At 36.6% G+C, this 13,976-nt stretch overlaps 1 protein-coding gene across 1 annotated transcript in view; it reads right to left on the bottom strand.

The window, feature by feature from the left end:
- Window positions 1–13,976, bottom strand: part of LOC138316737 (CD109 antigen-like) — a 491,941-nt gene that overhangs the window by 458,700 nt on the left and 19,265 nt on the right. The window contains exons 2-5 of the mRNA XM_069258397.1: window positions 4,808–4,932; window positions 2,513–2,682; window positions 2,169–2,194; window positions 24–177 (exon numbers count right to left, since the gene is read on the bottom strand). Coding sequence (XP_069114498.1) covers window positions 24–177; window positions 2,169–2,194; window positions 2,513–2,682; window positions 4,808–4,887 — 430 coding nt within the window. The 5' untranslated portion in view covers window positions 4,888–4,932. The remainder of the gene's footprint in view (window positions 1–23; window positions 178–2,168; window positions 2,195–2,512; window positions 2,683–4,807; window positions 4,933–13,976) is intronic.

The raw sequence follows: 13,976 nt of genomic DNA, 5'->3' as shown, positions 1-13,976 counted from the left end.
GGCTGTTGTCATTAAAATTATACCTGTCTGGCCCTCCTTGTAAACTTTTTTGTCTGTTTGGATCATGATCAAGCCAGTCTCAGCAAGAATATCTAAATCCTCTCGGATCCTTATGACTACTCCAGATTTGCTTTCAACTCTCAGGTAATGTTTCCCAGCAGTCAAGGAAGTCGGAATCTGAAATAAGGCTCGTCATAGTTAATACTAAAGTGGGGATCTGATATAAGGCTTGTCTTAAATAGTTAACACTGAAGTGGAGGTCATAAATAAGTCTTGTCTTAGTTAACACTGAAGTGGGGATCTGAAATAAGGCTGGGCTTAGTTAACACTGAAGTGGGGATCTGAAATAAGGCTTGTCTTAGTTAACACTGAAGTGGGGATCATAAATAAGGCTGGTCTTAGTTAACACTGAAGTGGAGATCATAAATAAGGCTTGTCTTAGTTAACACTGAAGTGGGGATCTGAAATAAGGCTGGGCTTAGTTAACACTGAAGTGGAGATCATAAATAAGGCTTGTCTTAGTTAACACTGAAGTGGGGATCTGAAATAAGGCTGGGCTTAGTTAACACTGAAGTGGGGATCTGAAATAAGGCTTGTCTTTGTTAACACTGAAGTGGGGATCTGAAATAAGGCTGGTCTTAGTTAACACTGAAGTGGGGATCTGAAATAAGGCTGGTCTTAGTTAACACTGAAGTGGGGATCTGAAATAAGGCTGGTCTTAGTTAACACTGAAGTGGAGGTCATAAATAAGTCTTGTCTTAGTTAACACTGAAGTGGGGATCTGAAATAAGGCTGGTCTTAGTTAACACTGAAGTGGGGATCTGAAATAAGGCTGGTCTTAGTTAACACTGAAGTGGAGATCATAAATAAGGCTGGTCTTAGTTAACACTGAAGTGGAGATCATAAATAAGTCTTGTCTTAGTTAACACTGAAGTGGAGATCTGAAATAAGGCTGGTCTTAGTTAACACTGAAGTGGGGATCTGAAATAAGGCTGGTCTTAGTTAACACTGAAGTGGAGATCATAAATAAGGCTGGTCTTAGTTAACACTGAAGTGGAGATCTGAAATAAGGCTTGTCTTAGTTAACACTGAAGTGGGGATCTGAAATAAGGCTTGTCTTAGTTAACACTGAAGTGGGGATCTGAAATAAGGCTGGTCTTAGTTAACACTGAAGTGGGGATCTGAAATAAGGCTGGTCTTAGTTAACACTGAAGTGGGGATCTGAAATAAGGCTGGTCTTAGTTAACACTGAAGTGGAGATCATAAATAAGGCTGGTCTTAGTTAACACTGAAGTGGAGATCATAAATAAGTCTTGTCTTAGTTAACACTGAAGTGGAGATCATAAATAAGTCTTGTCTTAGTTAACACTGAAGTGGGGATCTGAAATAAGGCTTGTCTTAGTTAACACTGAAGTGGAGATCATAAATAAGTCTTGTCTTAGTTAACACTGAAGTGGAGATCATAAATAAGGCTTGTCTTAGTTAACACTGAAGTGGGGATCTGAAATAAGGCTGGTCTTAGTTAACACTGAAGTGGAGATCATAAATAAGGCTTGTCTTAGTTAACACTGAAGTGGAGATCATAAATAAGTCTTGTCTTAGTTAACACTGAAGTGGAGATCTGAAATAAGCTTGTCTAACACTTGTCTTAAGTCTTGTCTTAAACACTGAAGTGGAGATCATAAATAAGTCTTGTCTTAGTTAACACTGAAGTGGGGATCTGAAATAAGGCTTGTCTTAGTTAACACTGAAGTGGGGATCTGAAATAAGGCTGGTCTTAGTTAACACTGAAGTGGAGATCATAAATAAGGCTGGTCTTAGTTAACACTGAAGTGGAGATCTGAAATAAGGCTTGTCTTAGTTAACACTGAAGTGGGGATCTGAAATAAGGCTGGTCTTAGTTAACACTGAAGTGGGGATCTGAAATAAGGCTGGTCTTAGTTAACACTGAAGTGGAGATCATAAATAAGGCTTGTCTTAGTTAACACTGAAGTGGAGATCATAAATAAGTCTTGTCTTAGTTAACACTGAAGTGGAGATCTGAAATAAGGCTGGGCTTAGTTAACACTGAAGTGGGGATCTGAAATAAGGCTTGTCTTTGTTAACATGTAAGTTATGTTTTTTAGTGTTTGTTAATTGGCCTTTGTAACTAGAGTATAGATACTTACAGAAAAGTTGATGGATTTCTGTTCATCTGGAAAGTAATATAAAAATGCTTTATTTACCAAGAACTACTATTGTTCAATGAAGAGATTACTCAGGTACTCCTCCTATCACAATGGTAAGTTAGCAGAATATATATATATAGTTGTCGTAAAGATGTTGTAGTTTTCATTTACATATTTTTAAAGCACAACATTGTACAGGTTGTCATGTTCTAGCATTTGTTACTTTTCTTCTTTTGAAAGGTTGATGCATTTTCAAAACAAGGTTGGATTCATTTGGTGCCAATTGTTTGTAAAATAAAAACAAATGATTCCATATTTACTAAAATGTTGTAAAAGTTACATACTGGCTGCAACTCCAGCAAAGCTGGCTAATAAAGGTCCAACCACGTCATTGTTACTTAAGTCAGTAATCCACGCCTCCACAGAAACTGGGCCGACGTCCTGTAGCAGGACGACATTGACAGTAAACGGGTAACCGCGACGAGCCTTGGCTGGGGCTGTGACAATGTATTTGCTGGTGGAAAGAAATCAAGCAAAGGTACAATTAGGAATCAGATCTGATATTATGATTGTAAGTATAATGGCAACATATATACTGACATTCTATGCTTTAATTCAACTTAAAGTTTAGCATGAACAAAGTCAACAAAGTACAGATCCAATCAGAGACCAGGATTACCTACACAGTATAAGCATTTGATGCTTTCTCTAATCAACATCCTACCAACCACTAAGGGGATTCAAGGAGAGCTTTATCTTTATTGTACAGCGCCTGGTGAATATGTCAGGGTTTACCATACAGGGAAAAAGAGTTTGAATTCTGCTGATCACTAATTCCTACAATACAATAAAACCCCTTTAACTCAAACTGCAGGGGACCAGTTCCCTAGTTCGGGGAATACGTTTTTTTTACTCATCCAAGGTTGGCAATCGTTAGTCAAAAATAGGTATATGTACTGATATTTACATTTTCAATGCAGCCCCCCCCCCTATGTAACCTTACCAAATGCAGTGGCAGTCATATAGACAATGAACTTCGCACTTATTATGACGTCATTATCATTGTGAAGTCATAATTGTCGTGCCACAATCATGGAAGACAGCTGTCCAAATGGCTGTTCCATCCATGACAATAACGAATGATTATTTCATTATAGATACAAAATTCCTTGGTATTTCATCATAAAATTGTAACCAAATGGAAATATAAGTATTGAATGTTTTTCATTGGCATTCATAGCCAATATGGATGCCAACTGAACAGAGGCAAATTCAACATGAAGCGTTATGAATGCCAACTGAAAGACGTTCAATGCTTAAATGGCCACAGTCTATGACAAACCTTGCAGGTCAATAACATTTTAAGTTTTGTTTTCCAGCAATTTAAAATATTTATAACGGTGTATTTCATAAAAATGCACATTGTGAAATGCTGAAAATTGCTACAGCTCTATGACATACGTTGCATCTCAATAACATTTTAAGTATTACTTCCACATCCATATCCATACGATAGAAGCATTATTTAAAAGCATTTTTTGAAATATTGGTATGCCAATTGAATTACTAACAACAAATTAACGACACCTGTTGATCATGTAGGTAGGTGTTGCTGTTACTGTTAATCCTGTAATTACCCAAGGGCTTGACACTACACCTGTATAAACACTGACCGTGATCTATACCTTGGTCGGTGCAGTCGTGTGTGACACAGGTAAAACAATTCAAGGGCCGAGCATCTGTTCGACGAATAGATGGCTTCTTTACTATGCATTTGATGGGAAGGGGATATATTTCTGTTCAAGGAATGAGGGATATTCGACGAATAGCAGTTCAAGCTATCCAAGGTTTTATAACCTAGATTATATAATGGCACGGTCAGGAGCATGCAATCAGTTCGACGAATGGGGGTTATTCAAAATGTGAGTTCGAGTTAGAGGGGTTTTACTGTACTTCTCACTACTGTTTTATGATACACAATGAATTCACGAATATTTTGGTGACGTTTAGAATTCACAGATTTCAGTGCAAACACAAAACGTGTGAACCGCTGTACAGTACACTTGTATGCTTTTTATATGTAAAAGTTAACACAACAATCAAATTAATGACATGTTTTATCTATCACACCTGTAATATAGGTAAATTAAGCTTCAACATAAGTATGAGGGAGAATGGTGAGCTGTCATCTTATAAACAATAAAGGACTGTCACCATGACGTCAATAGTCTATACATGTAGACATGGTGAAATGGTGACATGACTCGTGAGTATTTTGACAGGCTGTCTGATTGTATAGTGCTATCTCATCGAAATGTACTAATCTCTAGCGGGACACCTGGCTCACACATTTATCAGCTGATGTAGAGCTTATTCATGATTGAGATACAATATTCATGGGAAATACAGGTAACAAGAACTACCACTCTAGATGTAACCACATATGGTCTAACATTATTTAATTATTCATCTTATATACACATAGGGTTTAATATTGATACCTTACATACTGATTGGGCTACAGTTGTATATCACATGTTTTTGGCAAAGTATTCGTCAAAAGTCCACCTTAGTGCTATACTTATCATTGGAGATAATAATTTAGTATACTACATACATATATCATTCTGTTGGCGTACCTGTTAGTGGACAGCACCAAAGGTAGTATGGTTACCATGATGATTAGGGAAAGGGTCCATAGGGCCCTGCATGTACCCATGCTGATGGTTCAGTTTAAACTAAAAACTCCTCAATCTTCAGTCTCCTGGAACAAATAGAGAAATTAAACATGAAATAATAAAATCTTAAGCTTAACTAGAATTGTCTATAATGCACTACTACTTCCATATATTGAATCACTACCAACAGGACAGGACTGAGACAGGTTGAACACCTACAGGCGGAGTATATGCCGCCCACCACTTAATTAGCAGGCATCAATTTGTTGGAGTGTATCATTTTTAAATTGGGAATGTTCATTCCAAATTACCCTGGTACCATACTCAAAAGCCATCCGATCACTCCAGGTCATTACTGTACCCATCATCCCAAAGACATTGGTATTAAATGTGTAAGGTCAATAGAGTACTATAATGGTCACTCAAAAGGCCATTCTCTAAATCAGGCTCCTTTGCTCATAAGGTCATTCTAAACTTTCAGATCTAGAACTAAGATAGTTTTTTACAGTGTCTATACTTAATCACACTAGTCATACCTTAGGCCACACCAAATAAATCAGTTGTTCTTCGGGAACTGAGGAAAACAAGACATCCCAGAGGGATCTTGCCAAAGAATATGATTTATGTCTGACAAACGAAAGAGGGATGGATCTTTTCTCTGCTTTTCAAACTTTTACTACAGATTGCTATATTTTTGACCGATCAGTCCAAAAATGCAATATGAGCAACTAAGGTCCTAGGGGAACTTGCATATACAATTTGAAACAGATCACTTTCTGAGAAATAGTGGTAACTAGCTTTAACTATCAAAATCCAAGATGGCGGCCTGGTGGCCATCTTGTTCATTGATCAGTCCGAAAAAGCAATATGCACAACTAAACCGCTATGGGAACCTGTATAAGCAATTTGAGACAGATCCCATCAGCACTTTCTGAGAAATAGCAGTAACAAACTTCAATTGTCAAAATCCAAGATGGCGTCATGTCTGCCATCTTGTTCACTGATCGGTACCAAAATGCAATATGCATAACCAGGGATATTGGGGAACCTGCACATGAAATTTGAGACAGATCCCTTCAGTGCTTTCTGAGAAATAGCGGTAACAAGCTTCAACTATAACAAGAGGGATCTTGGAGCCCAGCAAAGATGATCTACATCAGACAATGGAAAGAGGAATCTTTTCTCTCCCTTCGGGTCAGGTAAGCTAAAAACAATATAACCCTCCACAATACAAATTGTATACCGACTCCATCAGTTCAGAATAAACTAATAAATACACCGACTCCACCTGTTCAGAATCAAAGAATAAAAACAAATCATTTACTATATTGATTATATACCGACTCCATCAGTTCAGAATCAAAGAATAAAAACAAATCATTTACTATATTCATTATATACCGACTCCATCAGTTCAGAATCAAATAATAAAAGCAATATTAACCCTTGGCCTTAATAAAGACTGTATATATATATATATATAGACTACATGCACCCCTTCCCTTTCACTCACCAAAACATAAAATCCACAAAATTCTGTCTGTAGATACTGATCGATGCTCTAATTACTTCTACCTACGTGGTATATACACTGTAGTATAATTTCTATACCTTTACACTCACTTTTAACCACCTGATGAAGGTGTGTATCAGCTAGACAAACCACATCAGCTCTGTAACCATCCGATGCACCAACTACATATATCTGTAGAAGATTTTATAATCAGCATTCAAAGTCTAGTAATCGCCTCATATTTCCATCCTAGATACTAAACAGAGATATTAACTACTAATAACACTGTTAATGACAGGATTTGATATCTCCGATAACCTTTCAATAGGTGCTCATCTGTTACTATAAATACCCTAGTATAAATAATCTACAATGTATATCCATGACAATGGCAAATAATCATGTACTTCATACTAATGTTATAACCAAAGAAAACACATAAAAATGGTATTTTATTAAAATGTATCCGTCATTCGAAATATTTTTGCAAACAATTTCTAAACAAAACCCATTCTTTTCTTGACTATATATACTTTTTAACAATAGCTATTTCTTGTCCTCTTAAAAGCAATTCTGAAATGTGTAGTCCTTGACCATCTCAAATACATACTACAGATAAAACAAAAACATCCCTTTTTTGTCCCAACTTTCAATCTCTTGTTGTCTGTCAATATGTGAATGTAATTCTTAGATAAAATTAGTCAGCTTGTATTTTTGTAGGTGCTACACATCTAATAAGTTCCCGCGTCTTGTGGCCCAGAACTTACTCAGCATATCTGTCCAATAGCCTTTGATATAGGATCCATATGAAAAATATCTCTTGGCTTCCTTTTACATAAGACAAGAGCCCCATGGGCCTTAACGGTCACCTGACATCCAATAGTAATTTGTCATTTAAGGGCCAACATAATAGCTATGAGGGACTTTAACACATGGTGTGTTCATTTTTTACCCCCTGTATTCAACACAGCAGCTGAAGTAAATATGAACCGATGTTGATGAAACTCTGTTTGCAATGAGGTCTTGGATGAATTTGCATACTGGAACAATTTATCATAACTGACATATGGTTGTTATTTTTCTTTCTAATTTTATCATCCTATGGTCAGGTGACCTAACAATTTAAGCCATTTGGACCCCACTGGGCTCCACCCCTCAGCCTTTGAGGATGAGACAGGGTCGAAATGACATAATAGCAAAATGTCCACTTGTGGTTATAATGTGAATCAAAAGTTTGAACAATTTCCAGTAGAAAATAAACAAAATATACCTAAGAAGTATTCAATATAAACAAGGACATAGTCATTCAGATCCCCCACCAATGGAGATATCAAAGCTGAAGTAAGTTTGATTGTGGAGACTTATGTGTATGAAAAAAAAACAGGAAAAAGGAAGTTGAGCTACAGATAGAGTATAATTCAAGCACAGGTGTTCGTTTCTAATATAAGTATAAGTATAATACTGGGTCAAGGTCTATAACTCGGCCGGACATATAACACTACCCAATTTCAGAAAAAGTATGATTATTATCCAACCGTATAGGATATAATAATAGAAATACTCTCAATCGACAGCCAGATAATTTATCTTTAATTTGGTATATGATACAATATATATCATGCCGTATAAATGTCACTAGGTATCCAGAAACATCAGAAAACAGCCAGATTTCAACTGGTCGGACACTGTGGTGTCCTCCGATAAACACGCTAGGGCTCTAATGGGTAGTTCAAAAACCACTGCATGTCAACACTTCAGCTTCATAGGAATTAAAGTTTGGTAAAAAACAAACTTACCGGTATGTTAGTGTTTATCTATGTACCATCCATTTGCGCAATACAGCCTTTTGAAATGTCCGATTGAAAAAATGTGTGTCTCTAGCCGTCATGTTGATATGTGTGTAGTACATTTGTTTTCTCGGCGTTGATTGGTCAATTAATTTTCGAGAGCCAATCAACGCCGACAAAACAAATCTACTGCACACATACTTACATGGCGGCTAGAGACATAATTTTTTTCAATCGGAAATTTCAAAGGGCTACGTTAGGCAAATGGATGGTATTTATCCAGGGATTTACTAACCGGTAAGTTTGTTTTCTACCAAACTTTCATTCTTATGACGCTGAAGTGTTGACATGCAGTGGTTTTTGAGCTACCCATTAGAGCCCTGGCTTGTTCATCGGAGGACACCACAGTGTCCGACCAGTTGAAATCTGGCTGTTTTCCGAAAATAAAGATAAATTATCTGGTTGTCGATTGAGAGTATTCCTATTATTATATCCTATACGGTTGGTTAATAATCATACTTTTTCTGAAATTGGGTAGTGTTATATGGCCGGCCGAGTTATAGACCTTGACCCAGTATTATACTTATACTTATATTAGAAACGAACACCTGTGATTCAAGTAGAGCGGGGCTGCAATTGTTGAATCAGGTATACAGCCTTGACATTTATATTAGACTATATACACAAAGATGGGTGGAGTTTTGCAAAGTAACATTTACCATGATATTTTCAGCAATGTTTCCATGGTTACAGAAAAAAGTACAAAAAGTGAAAACCTTAAAATAGCAAAAGGCACTACTAGACCATAAGACTAATGTGCCTATGGAGTTCCATGCATATATCTCAACCGGTTTTCCAGTTATGCTGCGGAAACGAACCTGGTACAAAAATATGATATTTTCAGCAATGTTTCCATTTATACGGAAAAAGTGCAAAAAATGGAAACCTAAAAATAGCAAAAGGCACTACTAGACCATAAGAACAATGTGTCTACGAAGTTTCATGGAAACATCTCTGCTGGTTTTAGAGTTGTGCTCCGGAAACGATTCATACACAAAAATCTGTCATTTTCAGCAATGTTTCCATGGTTACAGAAAAAAGTACAAAAAGTGAAAACCTTAAAATAGCAAAAGGCACTACTAGACCATAAGACCAATGTGTTTATAAAGTTTCGTGGAAATATCTCCTCTGGTTTTAGAGTTATGCTCCGGAAACGAACCTGGTACAAAAATATGATATTTTCAGCAATGTTTCCATGGTTACGGAAAAAATGCAAAAAATGAAAACCTAAAAATAGCAAAAGGCACTACTAGACCATAAGACCAATGTGTGTATGAAGTTTCGTGGAAATATCTCTACTGGTTTTAGAGTTATGCTCCGGAAACCATTCGTACGGACGGACGGACAGACGGACTTCGTAACGGGCGGGGGATAACTATAGCAAACTTAGCCTCCTCCCCAGGGGCAAACAAAGAGGCCAGGGTTATAAAATTCACAATTCTGATAAAGCACCACAATATCTTTAGAACACCAGGTCCAATAATAGCATTATTACAAAGGACATGAACTATATAATATAGTTATCGTCGAAAAATTTCCTTTTTCAAACTCATCCTAGATCTTGTTGATATAAGGCTACATACAGAGTTTCATCAAAATCAGTTCACATTTACCAAAGTTATCTTGTTCACAAGCACAATGATAAAACTAGAACAAAGGGCAATAACTTGTACGTTACTGTCGAATAATTCCCATTTTTGAACTTGTACGAAATCTAGCTTGTTGATATAAGGCTACATACAAAGTTTCATCAACCTCGGTTAACATTTACTCAAGTCATCATGTTCACAAAGTAAAGTTAACGCATGATGGACAATAGGCTATTGCAGTAGGTCACTATGACGTATGGCCAGGTGATCTAAAAATAGTAACAGTGACCTTGACTTTGACTTGGCAATCCTGATCTTGTCGAAAATATTATGGTCCTTTAAATTTGTGTGAAGTTTGATCAAAATCACTCAAGGAATGAAGCCGCTAGAGCACTGAAAAGGATTTTCTAAAAATAGTAACGGTGACCTTGACCTTGACCCTGCAACCTTGAAACTCAAATCTTTTCAGTCCTTTGTATTTGTGTGCAGTTTGATCAAAATCACTCAAGGAATGAAGCTGCTAGAGTGCTGACAAAGATTTTATCTAAAAATGGTAACAGTAACCTTGACCTTAGTCTGGCAATCTTCACACTCAAACTTGTCGGAGATGTTATGATATTTTGTATATGTGTGAAGTGTGATCAAAATCATTCAAGGAATGAAGCCACTATAGTGCTGAAAGGGATTTTCTAAAAATAGTAGCAGTGACCTTGAACTTGACCCAGCAACCCTAAAACTCGAACTCGTCCGAGATCTTGTTAATATTAAGCTACATACAAAGTTTCATTAATCTCCGTTCACATTTACTCAAGTTATCGTGTTCACAACAAAAAGTTAACGCACAACGGACGACGGACGACGCACGACGCACGATGCACGACGCACACCGGACGACGACGGACAAAAGGCTATCGCAATCGGTCACTATGACCTTTGGTCATGTGACCTAAAAAAGCCATTTAAAGATTTTAAAAGCATACTTTTTCAAAACCAAAACTGTCACTTAGATAAAAGGTCAAGCTCATGTCTTTGGGTTCAATATCAGGCCACTGGACTTCCTAGACAAGAACATTAAGGTTTGACCCTGATGATGAGACCATACATGAAGGAAAACCCCTTGCAAATCCAAGAAGTAACTTTAAAGGCACCAACACTTCAAAGGAACCAAACTAATACAACATAGATCAGTTGTGCTACTGTATTATGTTAAGCATTTTCAGTTACCGATGTTAATCAGCCTAAGGTCTGATATAAAGAGAGCTGTATATATATGTAGTGGAGGTCACATACTGGGTTTCCGGGGGTGTATGTTAGATAATTAATCTGACTTCACATCCAATTAAGTGAAAATATAGCAGACAATTTTATGGTAGATATTGGGGAGCCTAATGGAACATTAGAAATATGTGGGTTTCGAGATTCCAAAACAATGTGGGTAAAATACCATTTACTGTTGATTAGTCTCACCTTCTGTGACGTCATGTTTTGATGTGATTTTTGTGTCTTGTGACGTCTCAATTACTGGAGAATGGGACTAATTGATAGTAAGTTGTAGTTTACCCACGTTGTTTTAGTATGTTGAGACCACGAACGTGTTGTACAGACCAAGTTCTTCACACAATAGATACATGTGATGTGTTTCCATCTAACTCTAGTACTATTGATAAAACCATAACCTGTTTGTACAGGCAGATTTTATTGTGATTTGGTTGTTCCATAATGTAACCTGACTCGCTGTCGTTGTGTAGATTTACATAAAAAACATTAATGACACAATTATCTTAGAAACAATACTGCTATATGTAGAGACACAAAAATATTACAGGGTTGTAATATTCATTTTCAGGTCCAATTAATAAATAAGGAAGAATGTTAGATGTGTATGTGCTATGGAGGTGCACATATTGTAAATTCATGTGATTGCTGTCTAGATATTTTTACATTTTCCCTATTGAACACTGTCTCTTGTTCTTGAGGAACCAACCTCTAGGTTGTTGGTTTTGTTTTTTTTTTTTTTTTTTTTGACAAAATTGACCCCCCACCCCCTTTCACCAAAGGATGTTTCAGAATAATTTTTAAACAATCCACTGTTTCAACAGAAACTATCTGTAAGTAGCAAATTAAAGACAATGTTGATGGACAACAGAGGAAACCCAATGACATTTACGGCCCACCTAGGCCCTTCAGCCCAGGTGATACAATTAATAATCAAAACAATAAAATCACATTTGTTTAGTCACCAAACTAAAACTAATAATTATGTTTTGACAAGTAACACATGAAGTTGTACCCATAATGTCCTCCGCAAAACTTGATGGTTTACCAGTTGGCAATTAAGCCACATTGGTACAAGAAGTTCCTTTGTTTGCATAATGTGTCTGCTCTGACCCTGACACAGAAGCCATAGACAAAGGGAGCAATATCGATTCAATCTATATTGACTTCAGTAAGGCCTTCGATAAAGTTCCTCACAAACATCTACTTAAAAAACTAAAGAGTTACAGTCTTACCGGAAAAACACTGAAGTGGATAGAAGACTTCTTATTCATGGTTAAACGTCTGGACTAGTGTAGATTTGACTAGTGGTGTACCACAAGGTAGTGTCTTATGTCCCTTTCTGTTAGTATAGATATAACTATATGTTCTTAACCCTATACAAAAGCCCAATTAGACCTAATTTAGAAAATGCGACCCAGGTATGGTCTCCATTGCTAAAAAAAGATCAGATCGCTCTTGAAAATGTCCAACAAAGAGCCACTAAAAGATTTAACTCTATTGAAAATCTACCACATACCATTTAAGACTTAAAAAGTTAGGACTTCCAAATTTGAATACAGACGTAAAAGTAACGATGTGATTGAAGTCTAAAAAATTCTGAACGGAATAAATAAACTAGATCAGCCAATGCAGTACTAGAGGCAATAGTTTAAAACTCTTCAAGAAACAGAGCAGGACTATAAGTCACACAAAGTATATTTAGTCTGCGACTGGTGGACTCTTGGAACTCCCTTTGCTTCCATACTCTGTAGTAGAAGCCACAATTTTAAACTCTTTTAAAAACCGACTGAATTTGAACACTCAATGGAAATCAGTACCATGCACGTTTTACCCCAATTTTTAGATGGCAGAACTGGACAACAACAATCTAGTAAACGAATGAAACACGCCACAACTAGCTGGAACCAGCTAACTATGGTGTCTACGTAGAGGTAACAGGTAACAGCATCTCTCTCCAATACATTAAATCTAGCTAGATAACATTACTAAAGGGCTACAACATCTCTCCAATACATTAACGATTACATGTTATAAATAAGTCTACTTCCATCAAGTACACACTTTCTACATAATGTATGTACGCCTCAGTGAGTTTGACGATCACGTTCCAAGCTAGTAATTCACTCAAACAAAAAGGATACTCACAACATAATAGCATCATGCTAAAAATAACTCCAGGTGACACGAACTAGGTCATTCCCTACCCATGCAAAGCAGCAAGATGTCAACTATAGGTAACGTTTTATACTTGCTTTGAAAGGACATAATTTGCATAACAGATTTTTTTTTTTTTTTTTTTTTTTACTTTTTAATGAACCAAGTCTAAGTTCTACCCATGCATGATTGACATCTACAGTTATTTGTTCTGACAAATAAATAAATTAATTACAAGTAACACTGGTGTTCATGTTTGTATGTGTGTCGTAATAAGTCCAGTTTTATTTTACCTCCCAAAGAAAAATTAAAAAGCTCTAGTTTTACAGTCCTGCTACACTTGTTTTTACCTCCTGATGAAGAGTTATATAAGATGAAATACCAGGTATAACTATTGCCTCTGATACATTATGTACCCATGTACCCACATTCCAGAGAGTATTGATTTTATCTCATCTTATTTACTTGAGACTGTGATCAACACCAAAGAGAATGCATTACAACATACCATACAATAAACAAGATCACGGCCCAACGGCCTTATAACGGTCATTTTTAGTTGAATTAAATAATTATATTTTTCAATATGGTGATTTTGGCATTTAGTACATCGAGTAATGTTTTTGGGATGACAATACTTGGTCAGCTCACCATGTTAAGATCACTTCAGACAAGTTTCAGCTAAATTGCTCTGATAACAAGAGGCCTATGGGCCTTAACGGTCATCTGACTATTGGCACAATACAACA

Source organism: Argopecten irradians, chromosome 2 (genome assembly GCF_041381155.1).
Source record: "Argopecten irradians isolate NY chromosome 2, Ai_NY, whole genome shotgun sequence".
In the NCBI taxonomy this organism is placed as follows: Eukaryota; Metazoa; Mollusca; class Bivalvia; order Pectinida; family Pectinidae; genus Argopecten; species Argopecten irradians.
This window is presented reverse-complemented; position numbering and strand designations above follow the sequence as displayed.